The sequence below is a fragment of the Narcine bancroftii genome, chromosome 4 (genome assembly GCF_036971445.1).
Source record: "Narcine bancroftii isolate sNarBan1 chromosome 4, sNarBan1.hap1, whole genome shotgun sequence".
Lineage (NCBI taxonomy): Eukaryota > Metazoa > Chordata > Chondrichthyes > Torpediniformes > Narcinidae > Narcine > Narcine bancroftii.
In genome coordinates, this window is record NC_091472.1 from 74,451,029 (window position 1) to 74,471,695 (window position 20,667).

The following is a 20,667-nucleotide window of genomic DNA, read 5'->3' on the forward strand; positions in this document are numbered from 1 at the left end:
GATGTTGACACCCACTCCTCAAAAAGGACTGGTTTGTATTCTCATGGTTTCCCCAATCAGTTCCTTAGTTTTACTCATTGACTGCATAGTTGTTGTGTCACGGCTCAACTAGCTGACCAATCTCACTCTTATACACCTCCTCATTGCTGTCTGTGATTCTGCCTACAACACGTGTCATCGGCTCATTTGTAGGTGGCATTTGAATTGAGCCTAGCTACACAGCTATAGGTGTAGAGAGAGTAGAGCCATGGCCAAGCACACATCCTTGAGGTGCACCTGTGTTGACCATCAGTGAGGAGGAGAGGTTGTTGCTGATCTGCACTTTCAGTGGCCTTACGATGAGGAAGTCAAGGATCCAGTTGCAGGGGAAGGTGCAGAGGCCCAGTACTGAGGGGGATGATGGTGTTGAAAACTGAGCTGAAATTGATGAAAATCAGTCTGCTGCTATTGTCTAGTGATCCAAGGCTGAGTGGAGAGCATTTGCTGTGGAGCCATTATCACAGTAAGCAAATTGCAGTCGGTCAAGGTCTTGGGTATGAGTTAATTCTGGCCACAACTAACTCTCTCAAAGTATTTCATCACGTTAGATGCAAGTGCTACTGGGTGATGGTCATTGAGGCACATCACTCTGTTCTTCCTGGGTTGATTGATGACCTTTTGAAGCAGGTGGCAACCTCCAACTGCAGCAAAGTAAGATTGAAAATGTACATGAACACTTCAGCTCGTTGGTTGGCACTGATTTTCAGTACCCTGCCAGTTACACCTCCAAGGCCTGATGCCTTGCGAGGGTTCACCCTCTTGAAAGATATTCTGACGTTGGCTTCAGAGACACATGTCACAAGGTTGCCAACTTATGCAGGGATTCTCGTTGGTACCATTGAATTCTCCTTTTCAAAGTGAGCATAAAAGTTGTTCATGCTTTCCTGACAGGGAAGAATCAGTGGTCAGGATGGCTGAACTCCCAGGATGAGGCTAACCTATTGCACTTCAGGTGTGCTGATACCTGCGATGTCCCCCAATGTGGCATACTCAACTACAAAATTTGGGGGACTACCATTCGCGCTAATTTAAAAGAAAATGTTCATCAGGGATTGAAGCATCATAGTTATTTGATGTTAGGCTTCAGCTTGTAGGCTATAATGGCCTGTAAGCCCTGCCATAGCTGGGCAGTATCTGATTCTGTTTCTATTTGCACTTGGAATTGACTCTTTGCTGTTAAGATAGCCTTCAGTGGGTTATACCTGGACTTGTTTAGAGATCTGCATCACCGGTCTTAAACAGCATTGACCTAGCCCTCAGCATTTGCAAATCCATTTGTATATCCACTGTGTTTTTATGTGTGTGGGTACACACTCATCCACACAGGTCCTGATGAAGTTGATGACAGCTGTAGCATATTCATTCAAGTTTGAAGATGAATTCTTGAATATGGTTTAGTCCATCGATTCAAAGCTGTTCTGCAAGCCCTCCTCCATTTCCCTTGACTATACTTTCACCATCTTCATGTCAGTTCTCAGTTTTTGCATATACAGTAAACTCCCCATTATCTGGAATTCAAGCAACCAACACAAAAAAAACGCAGAAAATAAAAGGGTGAAAAACACAGAAGTTTAAAATTGGCGTCCCTTGGCGATTAGTTTGTCAATCATGAAACACACTATCTCAAGCAACTGGCAAGTTCATTTATCTAGCATCTACTAATCTCCATAGGTGCCAGATACCAGGAGTTTTACTGCATGTAAGTATACAACAAAACAAGAGTGAAACAGCAGGAATAAATGGCTGACAGGTTTACTTTTTCTTAAAGTGAGGGGGAAAAAATTGAACTTGGAAGTAGCTGCACGGAGTATGCTCAAGAGAATGTGTTTCAGAAGGTGGATGGCGGCAATGGACCAAGTTGAATTCATTTGTTTTTGTTGGGAAGAGGAATTTTTACATTGCTTCAGAACTTAATGGGGGAATACCAATCACATCGAAAATTGTATGATTTTTAAAATTCCAGGAAAATTGTGACAAAAAGCAACGTGAATGTAAAGACCAAAGGATGTCCTCAGTCCATTGACTTCTGGGTTGTTGGTTATGGAGAGGGAAATCATACTTGACAAACAACTTTCAGAAGATTTAACAAGCAGGTTAGATTATGAGTGTCTGTTGTATATTTGAATTTTCACAAACTGCTGCATGAAAGGTTCCATCAAACACAGCAGAGTGCTGTATAAGAGATTTGTTCAAAGGGCGAATGGCCAAGGATGGCTATTTTTTAGTTGGCAGTCTTTAACTATTAAACAAGAGTAGAAGAAAGATCAATGTTAGATTATCCACGTTTACCTCACTGACAAAAGGCAAAGGAGGAAAAACCCAACACCCAACCCCAACCAACCAATTTTCCCCTGCAGCCGCTGCAACCGTGTCTGCCTGTCCCGCATCGGACTTGTCAGCCACAAACGAGCCTGCAGCTGACGTGGACTTCTACCCCCTCCATAAATCTTCGTCCGCGAAGCCAAGCCAAAGAAGACCTCTGTTTATAAATTTTAACATGTTTTCATTTTGGTTTGCTGATGACGCAGAGTTGTTTAGACAAATGATTTGAGGCTGATGGAATTGGCAATGAGATTCACACTTGCAAGTGATCCCAGGAATCAAGCTCCAATTGGCCTTTAAGGTGGCAAGTGTGAAAGCAAAATCGGCTCAACGCCAGTGTCAGATGACAGCATCTCGCGCTGGGGATCGGTGGCCTTGACCCTTAGTACAATCCCCGGATTCTGCAGACACCGACCGGCATTGCAATCAGGCAAGTGTGAAAGGGGTAATTGTATTGTGAGATCCAAATTTTTGCATGAGTGCAGGAAGAAAAGATTAAAATATCTAAAAGATATAAACTTTGCCATGGGAAAGTCACAGGGAGAGAGAGAGAGAGGAATTCTCTTCTTTGGCTTGGCTTCGCGGACAAAGATTCATGGAGGGGTAATGTCCACGTCAGCTGCAGGCTCATTTGTGGCTGACAAGTCTGATGTGGGACAGGCAGACACGGTTGCAGTGGTTGCAAGGGAAAATTGGTTGGTTGGGGTTGGGTGTTGGGTTTTTCCTCCTTTGTCTTTTGACAGTGTGGTGAGCTCTGCGGTCTTCTTCAAAGGAGGTTGCTGCCCGCCGAACTGTGAGGCTCCAAGATGCACGGTTTGAGGCAATATCAGCCCACTGGCGGTGGTCAATGTGGCAGGCACCAAGAGCTTTCTTTAGGCAGTCCTTGTACCTCTTTGGTGCACCTCTGTCTCGGTGGCTAGTGGAGAGCTCGCCATACAACACGATCTTGGGAAGGCGATGGTCCTCCATTCTGGAGACGTGACCCACCCAGCGCAGTTTGATCTTCAGCAGCATGGATTCGATGCTGTCGGCCTCTGCCATCTCGAGTACTTCGATGTTGGAGATGAAGTCGCTCCAATGAATGTTGAGGATGGAGTGGAGACAACGCTGGTGGAAGCGTTCTAGGAGCCGTAGGTGATGCCGGTAAAGGACCCATGATTCGGCGCCGAACAGGAATGTGGGTATGACAACGGCTCTGTATACGCTAATCTTTGTGAGGTTTTTCAGTTGGTTGTTTTTCCAGACTCTTTTGTGTAGTCTTCCAAAGGCGCTATTTGCCTTGGCGAGTCTGTTGTCTATCTCGTTGTCAATCCTTGCATCCGATGAAATGGTGCAGCTGAGATAGGTAAACTGGTTGACCGTTTTGAGCTTTGTGTGCCCAATGGAGATGTGGGGGGCGGCTGTTAGTCGTGGTGGGGAGCTGGCTGATGGAGGACCTCAGTTTTCTTCAGGCTGACTTCCAGGCCAAACATTTTGGCAGTTTCTGCAAAACAGGACGTCAAGCGCTGAAGAGCTGGCTCTGAATGGGCAACTAAAGCAGCATCGTCTGCAAAGAGTAGTTCACGGACAAGTTTCTCTTGTGTCTTGGTGTGAGCTTGCAGGCGTCTCAGATTGAAGAGACTGCCATCCATGCGGTACCGGATGTAAACAGCTCACTACCATCTTCTCAAGTGTGTTTAGGAATAGCCAGTGAATTTCTGGTCTTGCTAGCAATGGCCAGGTTTTGAAAATTATATATATTTTTTAAAGTAAGGACCAATTTTAGTGATCTGATAAGGACTCGTAACTAGATGGATTCAAAACTGCTTGAAAATGAGGAACCTTTTAGGGAAGTCATCATTTGGGCAAAGATCATGTTGATCTTGCTACACCAGGATGCTGACCTTAAAATGACACAGTCCAACAGCAAAGTGAGAGAACAACATTGCTGGAATGTGCATGAATGTGAGATTTGTGGTGAAGATGAAATGTATCTCCTATTATTCTCACTATGCAACATGTAAAGCTCATTTGGGACGAAGGCAAATCTTGTGGAGATGGAGTTGTAGTTGAGGTTCCATGTGATCTCTATGCATCAGCCTTCCTTCAGAAGAGAGGTTGCCACCAATGTTTAATTGAGTGGTGGGGAAGGTGTACAGTGGATGAAGAAAGAGTTAAGATTGGCAGCACTAAAGTAAATTTAAGAAAAACCCTTGAAGTCTGCATGAACTATGAGCTAATTGCTGAAAGAAGTGAGGCTGGAAATAACCAAAGACACAGTCCCTCATGGGTTACCACAAAGATCATTGCTGGAGCCCCAGCTTTTCACAGTGATTTGCATAAGGGATCTAAATATATTTCAAAGCTTGTTGTGATATGAAATCTTGTCAGAAGGACGCAAAAGACACCCGAGGTGATTTGTAAAAGTGGCAAATAACTGTAAGATGCAATGTAATGTGGATAAATATGAATTTAACCACTTGGATAGGAAAATTAAAGATGCCATTATTTAAATAAGTTGGAAATGTTGCAACTGTAAAGGGATTTTGATGTCCTTGTACAATATTTGCCGAAAGTAAATGTGCAAATTAGAAAATAGTGCGAAAGACAATGGCATCTTGGCCTTCATTTGAATGTACAAGGAGCAATATCTTGATGTACTTATTTTGGGCTTTGAGATCACACCAAGTATTGTTTTCCATTTTGATCCCAATAACAAAGAAAGAGGGCGTGTAGCAAAGAGATGCCAGACTGATTTCTGGCATGGTAGCTGTGGCAGGAGTGAAAAATTTTGAATTTTGATGTGAGCTTTAGCATATACAGTCTGTTGTTCTAACATCAGTGTAATTAGAGGTTATTATCATGTACAGATGTACTGAAATTTGCTGAGACACCACCTACAAAAAAAAGGTAAATATGGAAATAGGACATGACCCAGATGGCATGCTTTTCTTTTAAAAAAAAAAGCTTTTTTTTCCTTTTGTTATTTAGTCACCTTGGCTGCTTTTTCCCCTTAGACTTTTCCCTAGGTTTCTGTAGGGGTTGTTGACTCCACCAGTATTTGTATTTACATATTTTATTTGTCCATATGCTCAGTTGTATTCTTTGGCTTGGCTTCGCGGACGAAGATTTATGGAGGGGTATGTTCACGTCTGCTGCAGGCTCGTTGGTGACTGACAAGTCCGATGCGGGACAGGCAGGCAAGGTTGCAGCGGTTGCAAGGGAAAATTGGTTGGTTGGGGTTGGGTGTTGGGTTTTTCCTCCTTTGTCTTTTGTCAGTGAGGTGGGCTCTGCGGTCTTCTTCAAAGGAGGTTGCTGCCCGCCGAACTGTGAGGCGCCAAGATGCACGGTTGGAGGTGATATCAAAAATATACAGGGCAAGGTCTTTTCACATTTTGTAGTGTCATATTCATGTTTACCCCAAGTAAAACAATGCAAAGCCTTTTAACATTCATAGTGTCATATTCGTTTGTACATTGTTGTTGTACCTTGTAGCGTTTAATAATTTGTAGTTCCATCCCCTTTAACATGGCCCCTACCAAGGAATGAATATTCACATTTGCAAGAGAAACAAGAATGTTTCAATAGTGCAAGCAGATGGTCGTAGGAACATAGGAAGTAGGAACAGGAGTAGGCCAAAAATGGCCCATCGAGCCTGCTCCGCCATTCAATACGATCATGGCTGATCTAATTTATGACCTAATTCCACCTACCTGCCTTCTCCCCATATCCCCTAATTCCTCTATCATGTAAAAATTTATCTCACCGAATTTTAAATATGTTTAATGAGGCAGTAATTACTTTATGGTTAGGGTATTACAGGGACTTTCAAGAGCTTGATTACTATTGGATTTAAAAACTGCTCAAATATAGAGTCTTGATTTCAGGCTTCTGAACATCTGCCTGAAAATAGCAGCGATTTGAGGCTGTGATCAAGGTGATGGGATCCCTTATGGTATAGCTCACAGAAGTCTTTAATAATTGCGAGGTCAGTGCCCATGATGGACTTGGCAAGGATTGCCACTTTCTATAGCCCTCTGTGTTCCTGGGCAGTTATTACCAAACCTGACTGATGTGACATGTCAGTATATTTTCTACCTTTAGAAATTTAAGAGTATTCAAAGACCTGCCTAATCTCCTCAAACTTAGAAACTAGAGGAATTGATGTGCCATTTTCATAATTTCTTTGATACACTGGGTCCAGCAGAGTTCCTCTGATTATATAGACATCACAGGAACAAACCCTCTGCATTGCTGTGCCATCCATGAAGATAGATGCATGGTTGCTTGGAGTCTACTTCCAAAAGACCATAATGAAATCCTTGGACCTGATTTTTGAGAACAAGATTTCTTTAAAAAATATTTTTGTTTTTCTTAAGAATTCAGATGAACAATATAATCCTTTTCAATGTTCATATAACATAGAGTATGTATTTATCTCCACTCTAATACAATTGAGTCTGGAAAAACAACCACCTGAAGAAACACACAAAGATCAGCGTGTACAGAGCCTTTGTCATACCCACGCTGCTGTTTGGCTCTGAATCATGGGTCCTCTACCAGCATCACCTACGGCTCCTAGAACGCTTCCATCAGCGCTGTCTCCGTTCCATCCTCAACATTCATTGGAATGACTTCATCACCAACATCGAAGTACTCGAGATGGCAGAGGCCGACAGCATCGAATCCACGCTGTTGAAGATCCAACTGCGCTGGGTGGGTCACGTCTCCAGAATGGAGGACCATCGCCTTCCCAAGATCGTGTTATATGGCGAGCTCTCCACTGGCCACCGAGACAGAGATGCACCAAAGAAGAGGTACAAGGACTGCTTAAAGAAATCTCTTGGTGCCTGCCACATTGACCACTACCAGTGGGCTGATATCACCTCCAACCGTGCATCTTGGAGCCTCACAGTTCGGCGGGCAGCAACCTCCTTTGAAGAAGACCGCAGAGCCCACCTCACTGACAAAAGACAAAGGAGGAAAAACCCAACACCCAACCAATTTTCCCTTGCAACCGCTGCAACCGTGCCTGCCTGTCCCGCATCGGACTTGTCAGTCACCAACGAGCCTGCAGCAGACGTGAACATACCCCTCCATAAATCTTCGTCCGCGAAGCCAAGCCAAAGAATACAACTGAGCATGTGGACAAATAAAATATGTAAATACAAATACTGGTGGAGTCAACAACCCCTACAGAAACCTAGGGAAAAGTCTAAGGGGAAAAAGCAGCCAAGGTGACTAAATAACAAAAGGAAAAAAAAGCTTTTTTTTTAAAGGAAAGCGTGCCATCTGGGTCATGTCCTACTTCTTTAATCCCTCTCATTTCCATGCTGGGACGAATTGTTACAGGACCCATAATTCGAAGGTGGACTAATCAAATCTGCGTACTGATGTATTTCAAATAGGGTTGCCACACTCTAATGAATGTGTCATATTTCCTCTTTAGATTATACGTGATTTTTCTCCAGTGGAATGCTTCTCTGCATTTCCATATTCCATCGTGTGGTATTTAATTGGGAGTCAGACTTCCAAGAAACTGCTATACACATCCTGGCTAACAATAAGGTGACCTTCATGAACTGAATTTGGTACTTGAACAGTCTAAACCTCATGTCCCCAATATCTCTCACAAGGTACGACTCTGGATCCTGTGGAAAATCCATTTTTGTTTTTTTTTCCAGAATGACCCCCAGGTCCTCCCAGAAGGATCTCACCTTTGTACACAGCCAGGTAGAGTGGACAAAGTTTCCAATCTCCACACCACACCAAAAGCACATTTTTGAAATTTCTGGCTTTGATCTATGTAATTTTTGTGGTGCGAGGTCCAGCTTGTGCAAGAAATTGTATTACACCAAGCTGTATATGGCAATAATGATTTTATTTACACTGTCCAGACACAGTTCTTGCCACCACTCTTCATTGATTCTTGTGCCCAAGTCTGACCCCCATCTTTCCCTCGACCTGTGTAAGCCTGGCTTTAGGCCCTCACTTTGTAAAACATATTATATCTTGGAGATAAATTTACACTCATTCTCCTTTTGAATTAGAATCTCCACGTCACTACAGTAAGGTAGGATCATAGATGGTCCTTTTTCCTTAAGATCTTATTTTCAGATAGCAGAAGAATGTCCTCTTCGGTAAATTGTATTTGTTCCTCAGCTGCTTGAATGACACAAGCTGCCTTTGCTTGTAACAATCCTTGATGCACCTGATCCCTTTCTGGCACCAGGTGTCCAGGATTTAATTACCTAGAGTCAATGGTATTATTTTGGGTCAAAGGCATTTTAGGAGATAGCCCCATGTTCCATCCAATACTACTTTCTTCTTTTCCATGTCTGGAGTACATGATTTAATATGGGGTTATCTGTTTTCTTAATAATTTGACATTCTACTTGTATGTGAATTCTTTTTCTGCTATCTTTTCACCTACTGCATGTAGTCCAATTTGTGCCCATGAGTGGAGTGGAGGGGTGGGTGGGTGGAAAAACTCTCACCCTCAGAGAGGTGATAAACTTTGTCTGGACTGCCTGTAATATTTTTTGAAATCAGGTAATTTTAAACATCCCCAAATTATAGTCCCATGTTAACTTTTCCATGGAGATTCTAGCTACTGTTTTGTCCCACAGGAATTTATATATATATATATATTTTTTTTTTTAAAAAGCCCTGTGGCAACAAAATGGGTAACGATTGAAAAATATACTGGAGGCTTGGCATCATCTTCATTCTGATACAGTTAACTCCGCCCACCAGTGTTATGGCAGAGTCCTCCATCTATCAAGGTCCTCCTCAATCTTCCAGAGCAAAGGGAGATAATTAAGTATAAATTGCACAAGTCTTTGCTTGCTTTTATCCCTAGATATTTAATGCCTTCTTGCAGCCATTTAAATGGACTTCCCTGTTGATATTATCTGTAATCCTGGTACATTAAAGGCATAATTTCACTTTTGTCCAGATTTACCTTATACCCTAAGACATTCCCATAATCCTCCAGTGTGGTCCTCATCCACATATCGTCAGTGAAAAGGTTGATATTTTTTTTTAAAAAGTGTTCCACCTGGTCCACCTTTAACCCCTCTGTGTCTGGATCCTGCCCAATGGTTTCAACCAGCAGCTCAGTTACTAGTATGAACAGCACTGGGGACACTGGACAGCCTACTGGACCTGCTCAATGGAAACACTAGAGACATCTGCCCTTTTGTAATAATTTTACCTTGGGTTTATAGTGAAGTGTTCTCACCCAATTAATAAATGTTTGACCCAATCCAAATTTCTCCAGTACCTTGAACAAAACGTCCCACTCCAATCTGTCAAAGGCCTTCTCTGCATCCAGAGCTATGGCCACTCCTGGATCCACCCCGGACTGTGTCAGATATACTATATCAAGCAATCTAGCTATGTCGCTTGCTGATTGTCTCTTTTCAACAAATCCAGCTTTGTCTGTATTTGTTAATTTTAGCAAATATTTTGCCAACCTATTGGCCAATGCTTTGGCAATTATTTTATAATCTGTATTCAATAACAAAATGGCTCTATATGAGGTGGGATTCCATAGGGGTCTGTTTTTTTTTTTGGGTGGGGGGATCACCGTGATGTTTGCTATTGAAAAAGACTCCGAGGTTATGCATCTCTGCCATTAATCCACCAACTTCATAAGAAGGAGCAATAACAGATCTTTGAACTCTATAAAATTTGACAGGGAAACCATCCTCCCCCAGTGATTTGTTAGATAGGAGCACTCAGCCCTCTCACTCTTCCTGACCTAATTCCGTAAAGGAATTGGATAATTCCATTTTTTCATTGACATTTAATTAAGGCAATGTAACTTGTGATAGATATTCATCTATTTCTCCCTCTCATCCTTTAACGATTCGGACTGATATAATTGTTTAAAATCATCATTAATTTGTGTTTTATTTGTAATTTGACCAGTTTCTATTTTTGTTGCTATTATTGTTCTTAATAATTGCTCAGTTTTGAGTTGTCAAGCTAAAACTTTACGGGCTCTATCATCTAATTCATAATATTTCTGTCATGTGTGCAGTACCTCTCTTTCTACTTTATAAGATTGTATTGTTTCATTTTGTTGATTTCTAATAATCTTTGTTTCTCTTCATTTTTATGAACATGCAATTCCTTTTCTAAATACAATATATCTTTGTCTAATTCATCTACTTCTTTCATATATTCCTTCTTTATTTTGGATGTGTAACATTATTTGTCCTCTTAAATAGGCTTTCATAGAGACCCATATAATAAATTGCTACTGAGTGTTATTAATTTCAAGAAACAACTTTTTATCTGTTGTCTCATAAATTCACAAAAATCCTTCCTCTTTAAAAACACTGTATTAAATCTCCATTTTTAACCTACATTTTGTTCTTCTTCCAACACAATTGACATCAATAAAGGTGAATGATCTGATAATATTCTTGCTTGATATTTAATATTCTGAACTCTAGCTTGTAATAGTGTAGAGACTAAAAACATATCAATACATGAATATGTCTGATGTCTAAAAGAATAATCCCTATCAGTAGGATGAATTTTCCTCCAACTATCAACAAATCTCATCTCAGTCATTTTAACTACTTTATTTTTAACAATATTTCCACCTGATCTATCTAGTTTTGAATTGAAAGTAAAATTAAAATCTTCACCCATTATTATTTTCCCCTGTGCACTTGATTATTGCATTAAAGAATCTTGTATAAATTTCCCATCATCTATATTTGGCGCATATATATTCATTAATGTCCAGTATTCAGAATAAAATTGACAATTAATCATTACATATCTCCCTGCTTTATCTATAGTATCCAATATTTTAATGGGTAATTTTTTATTTATTAATATAGCTACTCCTCTGGCCTTAGAACATGGGTTTCTTCATTTAATTCCATTTCAGCCAAATGAGTTTCCATTAATACTACCTATACTACTAAAATTCTATTTTCCTGCCATTAAGGACCAATATTAAATCTTCTGTCCATCGATCGTCCATTTCCCACTCCTCTCACTCCCACTAAAATAACAGCATATGTTACAATAATCTTAGTCTATCTAGGCATTAGATAAGAAAAGTGTAAGAACTAAAGAAGAAACTTCCGCCCCACCACCACCCAAAGAAGCGTGTGATATTGTTACATCTCTATTCCCCTGATCTATTCAGGATGTGATCCAAATCATATTTACGCACATGACTTTGCAGTGGTTTATACCAAACAATTCCTTGTTCTATTTTTATCATCGATGCTAATTCTCTCAGAGATCTTTTAAAATATATGTAGATCACTTAAAGGTTAAACCCTCCTCCCCATTTAAACTCTCTCGAAATATTACTTTTATCCCCAGTTACTTTTATCACCTGTCTTGCTTTTTCAGACAGTGAATCAGCATACTCCTTTGCCTCATTAGGTACTGTGAAAAACCTATTTCTCCCTTCTGGAACAAAGATGTTCAAAACTGCTGGATACCTTAAGACAAAGGCATAACCTTTCTTCCATAACATTTTTAACTGCATTGAATTCTTTCCTCTTTTTCAACAACTCAAAACTTGTATCAGGATTTTTAAAAAATCTTATTCCCATTATAAATCATGAGTGACTTTTGCCTGCTTCACCGCCAGCTCTAAAATCTTCTCTCTTACTTCGCGTCGAAGAAATCTGACTCGTATCAGACACTGCATCTGGTCCAGCTGTGGCTTTGGTCTCGACGCTCTATGCGCTCTCTCAATTTCAATGTCTCCTTGAAATTCAGTCACTCCCAAAGATTGTGGAATCCAACGCTGTAAAAATTTTTAAATTTCTCATCCTTCATCACCTTCTTTAAGCCTAATAATCTTTGTTGAAGTTCTCTAAAATGTCTATTTTCTGCATTTGAAATGCAGGCAGAAGCAACTGCAACAAAAATCCAGGCAAGACATTAAAGAAGAAACTTTCTCACTAATAGTGTTGCTTGGAAAGGTATTCAATCTATTTTTAACAGTTTATATAATATCCATCTTGTATTAGATCCCGATATATTTTTATTAGGGAACATGCAATCATTAATTGATTTAGGTTTAGAGGATTATCAGATTTCCTTTATCTATTTAGCTTTAGTCGTGGCTAAGAAATGTATAGCACTTACTTGGAACGATAAAAATATATTAACTTTAGATAAGTGGTATTTGGAGATGAAATTTTGTTTGACTATGGAAAGGATATCTTTTTCAATTCAGGATAGGATGTCTTTTTATAAGTTAAAGTGGACTCCGTTTGCTAATTATATGCATTTAAGTTTGATTTAAATATATGTTTAAGTGTGATATTTTAGTATTGATAAAAAAATTTTTTTGTTAGAATTTTTTTTAGGTTAAGTTTTATCTTTTTTTGTAAGTGGGTATTTTTTTTTCCATATATAATGTTAATTTTATTAACTCTTCACTCTTTATTTTGGGGGTGGAGGGCTGGACTAATTTTAAATTAGATTACTAATGTGTTACAATTAATGGGGGGTTATTTTGTGTAGTTTTCTGATGTAATATTGTAATCATACCATTTTAATTTTTTTAAATTTTTCTTTAAATGTAATTCTCTATTGTATTCATGTTATAAAATTTTAAATAAAGTCTTCAAAAAAAAACTAATAGTGTTGCTATCAGTCCCATCTGGTACAGGACCTGCAGCTGAAAGTAAAATTGATCGGCTTGTATGATATTGAAACAGTAGACGCCTTGAAGATAAGGCCAGCAATCTACAGTGTTTCAACAAAGGAAAACCTGGTCGATATCATCATCTGGTCCACCCTATTTCATTGCAGCTGCTTCTGCTTGTGCCACTTTCATTTGCCTTGACTTTCAAATTCATTTCCGTTAATTTTCTTATCCATAACTTCCTATCTTGTTGCGACGATTTCGCGTATTCATTTTTGCTGCAGAAATAAATGATTCTTTCATTTTCTCCAGCTCTTTGGCCTTGGAACTTTGAGTAAACAAAGTCTCCTGTTCTTCCTGTTCCTCCTCTTGCCTGCTGGAGCTGGAGGTCTGTAAATTCTTTCTTAAAGTTGCCTCTTTTTTTGGTGTTCTGACTACGTGTGACTCCTCACGCATGTGCAGAGCCACATCTTCACTTGAGTCGGGCTGCCATTGTCTGAAGAGAGCCTGTACTGCAGATTCCAAGGTCTCCCCAGTTCCTGGCTTGTCTCTCCTGGGCAGCACCTTTACAAAAAGCTTCCTCAAGGTAGGACTTTCTTCTTTATCTCAGTCTTTTTCTCGCTCAGTTTCTTGTACTGTAACAGCTGGCTTTTTTCTTTGGTGCCATTCTAAAATGTTCTGCAGGTCTTCTATTTTTCTTAAGTTTCGCTAACTATTTTAACTTTTTTCCCAACTTTTGTGAGGAGTGTAGGGATTTGGAATCTAACCCCATGTCATAATGTGGCATGCCCCCTCCCCCCAGATGGTAGTTAGTGAAGCAGGTCACCTCTCTCTTGAGCACTGGGATGATGAATGTCTGTTGAAGCAGATGAGACCTCAGATCATGGTAGTGAGAGGATGAAAATGTCTGCAAAACATCCAATCAGTTGGTCTTCACAGGTTTTAAGGACACCATCTGGGCCAGATGCTTTCTGAGGATTCACCTCCTGAATGTTCTTTTCACCTCAGCCTCTCAAACTGGCGGCTGAGGGAATTTGTGAGGGTACATCATTGTTTTCCCTTTCAAAGCTCACATGGAGGCGTTGATATCCAGAAGAGATTTTTTAGTTAATGACTTGGGAAAACTGCTAGAAATAGGATTTGGTCATCAATCCCTTGTTTTGCCATTCACTAAGTCCATTGATTGATCTGTATTTCAAGTCAATTAATCTGAATTTGCTTTGCATCCTTGACAATCCATTCATCTCAATTTATAACATTTCTGTTGAATTGCTTTGAGAGGAGAGCTTCACATTACCTATATTTTGTGTAAATGAATGTTTTATGATTTGACTTTTGACTGTAATTTTAGAGTTCTGTCTGTTCAATTTCTCTCCTGGGGATTTTTTTTAACCTACTCCACTGCTAATCTATACACCTTGATAAGGTCAATCAACCCTCAAATTCTATGCATTAAAATGATTTGCCATTGATTGAGCAATCTGTTTAGGAAGTTTTGCCTTTTAACTATTGAGTATCACTTTCATTAATTTTCACTGCTTGCCAAGATTAGTATGTCTTTTTTGAGATAATAGTTTACCTGTCCAGTGTGGATACTGCGGTCTGAAGAAGGCAACGGGAAACTACTGCAGTATTTTTTCCCTTGTGTAATCATGAACTCAACACCAACTACAGTCTCAGCTCCAAGGAATGTAGATGGCTGAGAGGGGATTTGATAGAGGTATTTAAAATTATGAAGGGAATAGATAGAGTAGACGTAAATAGACTCTTTCCCCTGAGGACAGGGGAGGTTGGAACAAGAGGGCATAAGTTAAGGGTAAAGGGGCAAAACTTTAGGTGAAATATTAAAGGATGCTTTTTCCACTCAGAGAGTGGTGGCAGAATGGAATGATCTTCCAAAAGAGATAGTTGCAGCAGGGTCCCTTCTGTCATTTAAGAGAAGGTTGGTTGTGTACATGGATATGAGGGGTTGGAGGGTTATGGGCGGAGAGTAGGAGGGGGAAGCTAGTGGAGTTGTTCAAGTTAACCAGCGTGGACTTGAAGGGCCGACATGGCCTGTTTCCACGCCGTAAACAGTTATATGGTTATATGATGCCTCTTTGAGCTTTGTTGGATGTGATCATGTGGAAGCCATGCCACTGCTGCTGAGCATTCACCTGAGACTCCAGCTTATTCCAAATTGCCTTTTTGCATTGGTAGTGGCCTTCCAGAGGTTGCACTGCTCTTGAATCACCCATGTGTTTTATGATGAATTTGGGATCAACTGTGGCATATTTATTCAGATCACCTGCCGTGTCCTTGAACCTGACCCAGTCTGTGAACTCCAGACAGCCACAAGCTGCTCTTCAGCATCCCCAGGCCAGCTCTCTGCAGTCTTCGCTACCAATTCTGCACTCTTCAGCTCCTTCAATGTGCATCCCACTTTTCAAAATGCCTGGTTCTGTTCTTGTCATGAACTGCATCCCAAAGTGGCAAGGTGGTGAAGCAGATATTGGTACTGCCTCTCTGTCCTAGGGACCCAGGTTCAAACCTAACATTGTATGGTGTCAGAAGGGAATTTGCACTCTTCCTGTGATCTGCTGCCTGCTCAGGTTTCCTTCCATACCTCAGAAACTGACTTTTGACAATTACCATTAAGTAATAAATCATAATCGGAAATGAGGGATTTAGAAAAGGGCATGTGCGAGAATCAGTTGCTGGACTATAGAGGGAAAAGAGAAAAGCAGTACAAAGGTTAAGAGTTGTTCTGTTGAAAATTGGCTTGGACCCAATTGGTTGAATGTTCTGCTCTGTAAGAAGTTTGACTTTTGAAGATTATGATACCAGATTGAGTTTGCGTGTTGAGTTAGAATTGATTTCTGCTTCTGATAAGAGACTTTGATTCTCAAAGATGAACTACTAAATTAATCCATTCATCATGTTCTTGTTTGTACATGATGCAGTGGAAGGTGTCCTCTATGAAAATAGATTTTGGACTCTGGAATGATTATGTGGTGGTGGGGCTGGGGGGGGGGGGGTTCCCTTTTACTATAATGTTATAATGTGAAGATGCCTTCACCAATCCTCAAGCAGGTTTTATTTAGTATAGTCCATCCCTGTGTTATGAAAGCTTGAGTTATGGACATCAATAAAATACACCCAGAATGAGCTTCCATAATATTATAAATTGAAAAGTCTGTATGTACCTACATTTGTTTCTACTCATGGTAGAACTAGTTTTCTCTCTCCAATTTTATTCAGTGTTCTTATAAGCCTGTGGATTTGATGATATTCATTACAGTACTGGGGAAGGATGGTTACCACATTGAGTAATTTTTGTGTATTTTCTGATATGGACAAAATGGGCTCGATGTCTTTATATATATAAAAAAAAAATGGAATTGTTCATTACCCAGGGGATAGGCTATATGTTGAGTATTCAGCAATACACTGTTAAGATGTAGTGCTGTTTGTCATGTGAGAAAGGAATATTTACTGTTAACAAGCTGTGCTCTCATTTATTAATGACAAAATAGTTCACTCGCTTTGGATGTCAGCTTTCTTCTCATGTACTCCTCTGATGCAAATTGTTCTACCTGAGCCTAAAAAGGCTGCTGTGAATTTTGCATGCATTTGTCAATTCATTCATTTGTTAATTTTATAAACAAAAGATGCAATCTGATGATGGAGCCTTGCAAGCACATTTATAGAGCAACAAGCAAGCAGCCTTGGAAATCCATGCAGAAAGACGGTGGGAACCAATGCAGAAAGTTTAGAAAAAAGAGTGGACTTCAGAAAAGTTAATTGCAAAAACAAAAAAGATTGAGATTTTAAAAAGATCAATGAGTGCAAGAACACTTGATCTGAATGCCTGTTGTATTGAAACAATGTCAGTGATGTATGCAGAAATCTGTCTAAAGTGGTACGATTAGCGGCCATTACAGAAACTTAGTTGCAGGGTGGTGGTAATTGGGAATGAAATATCCAAGGGTATAAGGCAGTAAGGTAAGGGATGTAGACCAGTGTTGTCATCTTCAGACTTGTAGCTGAAGTTGAGCAATATTTGGCCACACAGGTCATGAGTGTAGAAAAAATATTGTAAAAGCCTGAGCATGCAGCCTTACGGGGCACTGATGTTAAGGGTCATTGTGGAGAGGATATTGTCACCAATTTTTAATGATTTTGGTCTGTAGGTCAGGAAGTTAATGATCCAGTTGCATGGGAGTGCTGAGACATAGGAGTTTGGAGATGAGCTATAGTAAATTAATAGAAGTAAGTCATCAGTATCCTTGTTATCTAGAAGTTTCAGGGCTAAGTTTAGGTCAGGGAGATGCCATCTGCCATAAACCTATAGTGTCAGTTGGCAAACTTTAATGGTTCGAGATTGTTTGGGAAGCTGGAGTTGATGTTAGCCATGAATTACTTCATGATGGCTATCAGAACCACTAGGCTCAGTGATTAAGGTGTATTATCTTATTTTGGCACTGGGATAATAAAGTTCTTCTTGAAGCAGATGAAAACTTAAGATGATGGTAGGGTGAGGTTAAAGATGGCTGTGAATACATGCGCCAGCTGGTCAGCGCAGGTTCTCGGGATACAGTCAAGGTCTCCATCTGGGCCAACTGCATCTGGCTTCTGCGGACTCACTTTCAGGAAGGCTGATCTGACATCTACAATAGTAACTATGAAGCATTTGTGGCGGGTGATGTCGATTCACTAACCTTGTGTTCAAAGTGTGCATTAAGCTTGTTGGGATGTGTTTGAATCAGAAGTCTTTATTTGCTGATTTTTTTCCCCCCCTTCCAACACAGTCTTGAGCATTCTTATTTTTCTTTGCACAAGGGTTTTCTTCATCTTGCGAAGAATAATTCAGTAAGATTTTTTTGTCTAAGGTATAAGCTTTTAAGGTTTTAAAAAAAAATGTTTATAAAGCTCAGCATGTTCATCTTAGAATTTTATTGCACAAAATTAGGTCATTTTATGATTTATACTGATAAGACTGGGAGTCATTGCTGGGGGATTTAAGAACTGTATTTGAAAATTGTCTTCCTCAGTACAGGGAATGTTTTCAGGGAAAATAACCCAGTGTGCATTTGGGAGAGCTGCTGGCTTGGCTCCAGTGACCCAGGTTAAATGTTCTTGTGCTTTTGCATGTGCTTTTGGTGAATGCTTTAGTTTTCTCAAGTGTTCTGATTTCCTCTCACTTTCCAAAGACTAGATTCAATGGTAGATTAATTACAGGTAACCTTTTTTAAATTATCTAAATATATTGGAGCGTCTGGAATCTGGCGGAAGTTGATGGGAATGTGGACAGGATATCTATGGTACTGCACTATAATGATCTCTCTTCTATGAAATAAAATGCAATTAATTTAAGTCAGTGCTTTATTGTAGGCATGGGTCCAGGAAGGTAAAGGGCCTGTTTGATTAACTTTGATTCTGTGAATGGCAATTGGGTCAGGGATGAGAAAAGTCTGAGAATGGAGCTCACCTTTTGATGTTACAGTGGAAGAGCTGGGAATTTATGAACTTTCACGATCACCAGGAGAAATTAGGGTGTCACTGGAGAAGCATTCAGAAAAATGATATAACTGAGTTGTTCTGAAGGCTGGACAAGGGTGAATCCATCCTAATTTCAGCTTGCACCATTTTCCAAAGTGATGGAGATTGGTTGGTAGGAGAGTGGTGGAATACATAGAACATCAAACAGTACAGCACAGGAAGTGGCCCTTTAGCCTATGATGTCCAAATTAAACTAAATCTCTGCTGCTTGCACATGATGCATGCCCCTCCTATTCCTTGCATAGTCATATGTCCATCTAAAAACCTATCAAGGCTGCAATTGTATCTGCTTCCATTACCTGTTCCTGCACTTGCCACACTCTTTATTTAAAAAAATAGTTATCTAGCATATTACCTCTAAACCTGTCAATCCCCTCACCTTAAATACATAACCTCAAGTGTTTGATATTTGTTACCATGGATGAAAGATTCTGATTGTCTCTACCTCATAATTTTATAAACTTCAATCAGGTTTCCCCTCAGCATCCAATTCTTCAAAGAAAACAAGTTAGTCCAAAGCCTGTGCCCTCTAATCTAGGCAACATCCTGGTAATATCTTCACCCTTTCCCAAGCCTCCACATGCTTTCTGCAATGGGCTGACCAGAATTGTACATAATGTTCCAACCGCAGCCTAACCAAAGTATTATAGAGGTGCAACACCACTTCCTAACTCAAAAAATACTCATTGCCGTTCCCGAATTAAGACAAATATCCTTTACCACCCTATCTATTTGTGTGGCCACTTTCAGGAAATCTTGGAGATGTTGATGGGAATGTAAACAAAATAAAATTGGATTAGTTTGAATGGGGGGGGTGTTTGATGGTTGATGTGAATGCAGAAGATTAATTGAGAGTGTGTGATAGTTACACTCTTTATCTAAAGAAAATGGTCAGTAAGGAAAGGGGGAAATTTGTGGAAGGAGATTCTAATTTTAAAAAAAATCCAAGGCACTCTGCAACTATTTGGCCTGCAAAGATTGAGTAAAATGTTGGGTTGGGAAAGTTCAGCTACTAAATACTGTATGTTTTTCAATCATTTTGTTTCTATCAAAGGAGACCAAACATGAACAGAATTGTGCAAGAATCCAATCAACTCCTCTGCTCATTCAAGCTGTACCTTTGTCTATGGATCCCACATTGGAGTCATCAAATGCCTTGAACCCACAGATTTTAATGGGAACCAGTCATTATTCACCCTAAAGGTCAAGCTAAAAGGGGGAAATGGCAGTAGGAAGTGTAGGACAAAATCCTCCAGATTTTAGAGGCCGTGTATCTGTTAATGGCAAAATCTGATTTCTGCAACCACAGCTCTGATCAAATATACCTGTAATAGATCTTTGACAACAATTTTTTACACGTGTATTTCTTTTTAAATGGGGTATTGGCATTTCTAAAACAAATTGGAGTTCTTGAACCATGGAGGAAAATATTAAGAAAAATTGAAGACACAGTCAAAAGATATCTTTTAAAGGGTCAATAAAACTAGAGAAAATAATTAAGACTGAATGGATAGAGGATACATTGAGATCTGAGTAAAAACTTGGACTCGATTATGGGGGGAAAAAAAATGTTTTGTGCAGATGAGCCAAAATAGAGGTAATGGAGGGGATGAGCAAGGGAACATTGGAAAAGAACACACAAATGTGAAAGAGAATGATCTATAAAAGTGGAGAATGGGAGGTTTGTGTGAAGTGCACTGAAATAATGATCTTTCATTGGGAGGTGAAAGTCTAAGAAAGGATGTATAATTTGAATCTTATACAGGATCTTGGAAGTAGAAATGAAAGAAAACTGTATATTTAGTTCAAAACAATTTTTTCCCCCAATTGTAAGCATTCTTGTATCATCAGCCAGGGAGATTCCTCCTGCTGTATAGATTATTAGCAGATAGTATGCTTTGTTCTTGATGTTAGAATTATGCATTGAAATAAATAGATTGCATTTGTTTGATGTTTATTTTGTACTTGAAAGAAACTCTTGCATATGCACATGGTTTACATTTAGTCCAATTTGATCATCAAAATGGAATGAAAAATGGTATGACATCTATTTTGGAGTTGATAAACAGGTATTTATTTTTTGATCTAGATTTTGAAATTGGCATGTCATTTTATTCGCGGTCACTGGAATTTTTTCAGTAAAGGTA

The 20,667-nt window shown here is 39.7% G+C and overlaps 1 protein-coding gene and 1 pseudogene across 4 annotated transcripts in view; both read left to right on the top strand.

Annotated features, from left to right (window-relative positions):
* Positions 1 to 20,667, top strand: part of LOC138760690 (sorting nexin-9-like) — a 176,572-nt gene that overhangs the window by 7,481 nt on the left and 148,424 nt on the right. For 3 of the 4 annotated variants that reach the window (XR_011355812.1, XM_069931631.1, XM_069931633.1), the window contains exon 1: positions 13,419 to 13,565. The exons of the other annotated variant lie outside the window; for it this stretch is intronic. Coding sequence is in view for 2 of the 3 variants with exons in the window: in XM_069931631.1 (XP_069787732.1) it covers positions 13,434 to 13,565 (132 nt within the window). In the remaining variant the exon portion in view is untranslated. Of the gene's footprint in view, positions 1 to 13,418; positions 13,566 to 20,667 lie in introns of those variants that run through there. 4 annotated transcript variants of the gene reach the window in all.
* Positions 916 to 1,067, top strand: LOC138762503 (U1 spliceosomal RNA; annotated as a pseudogene).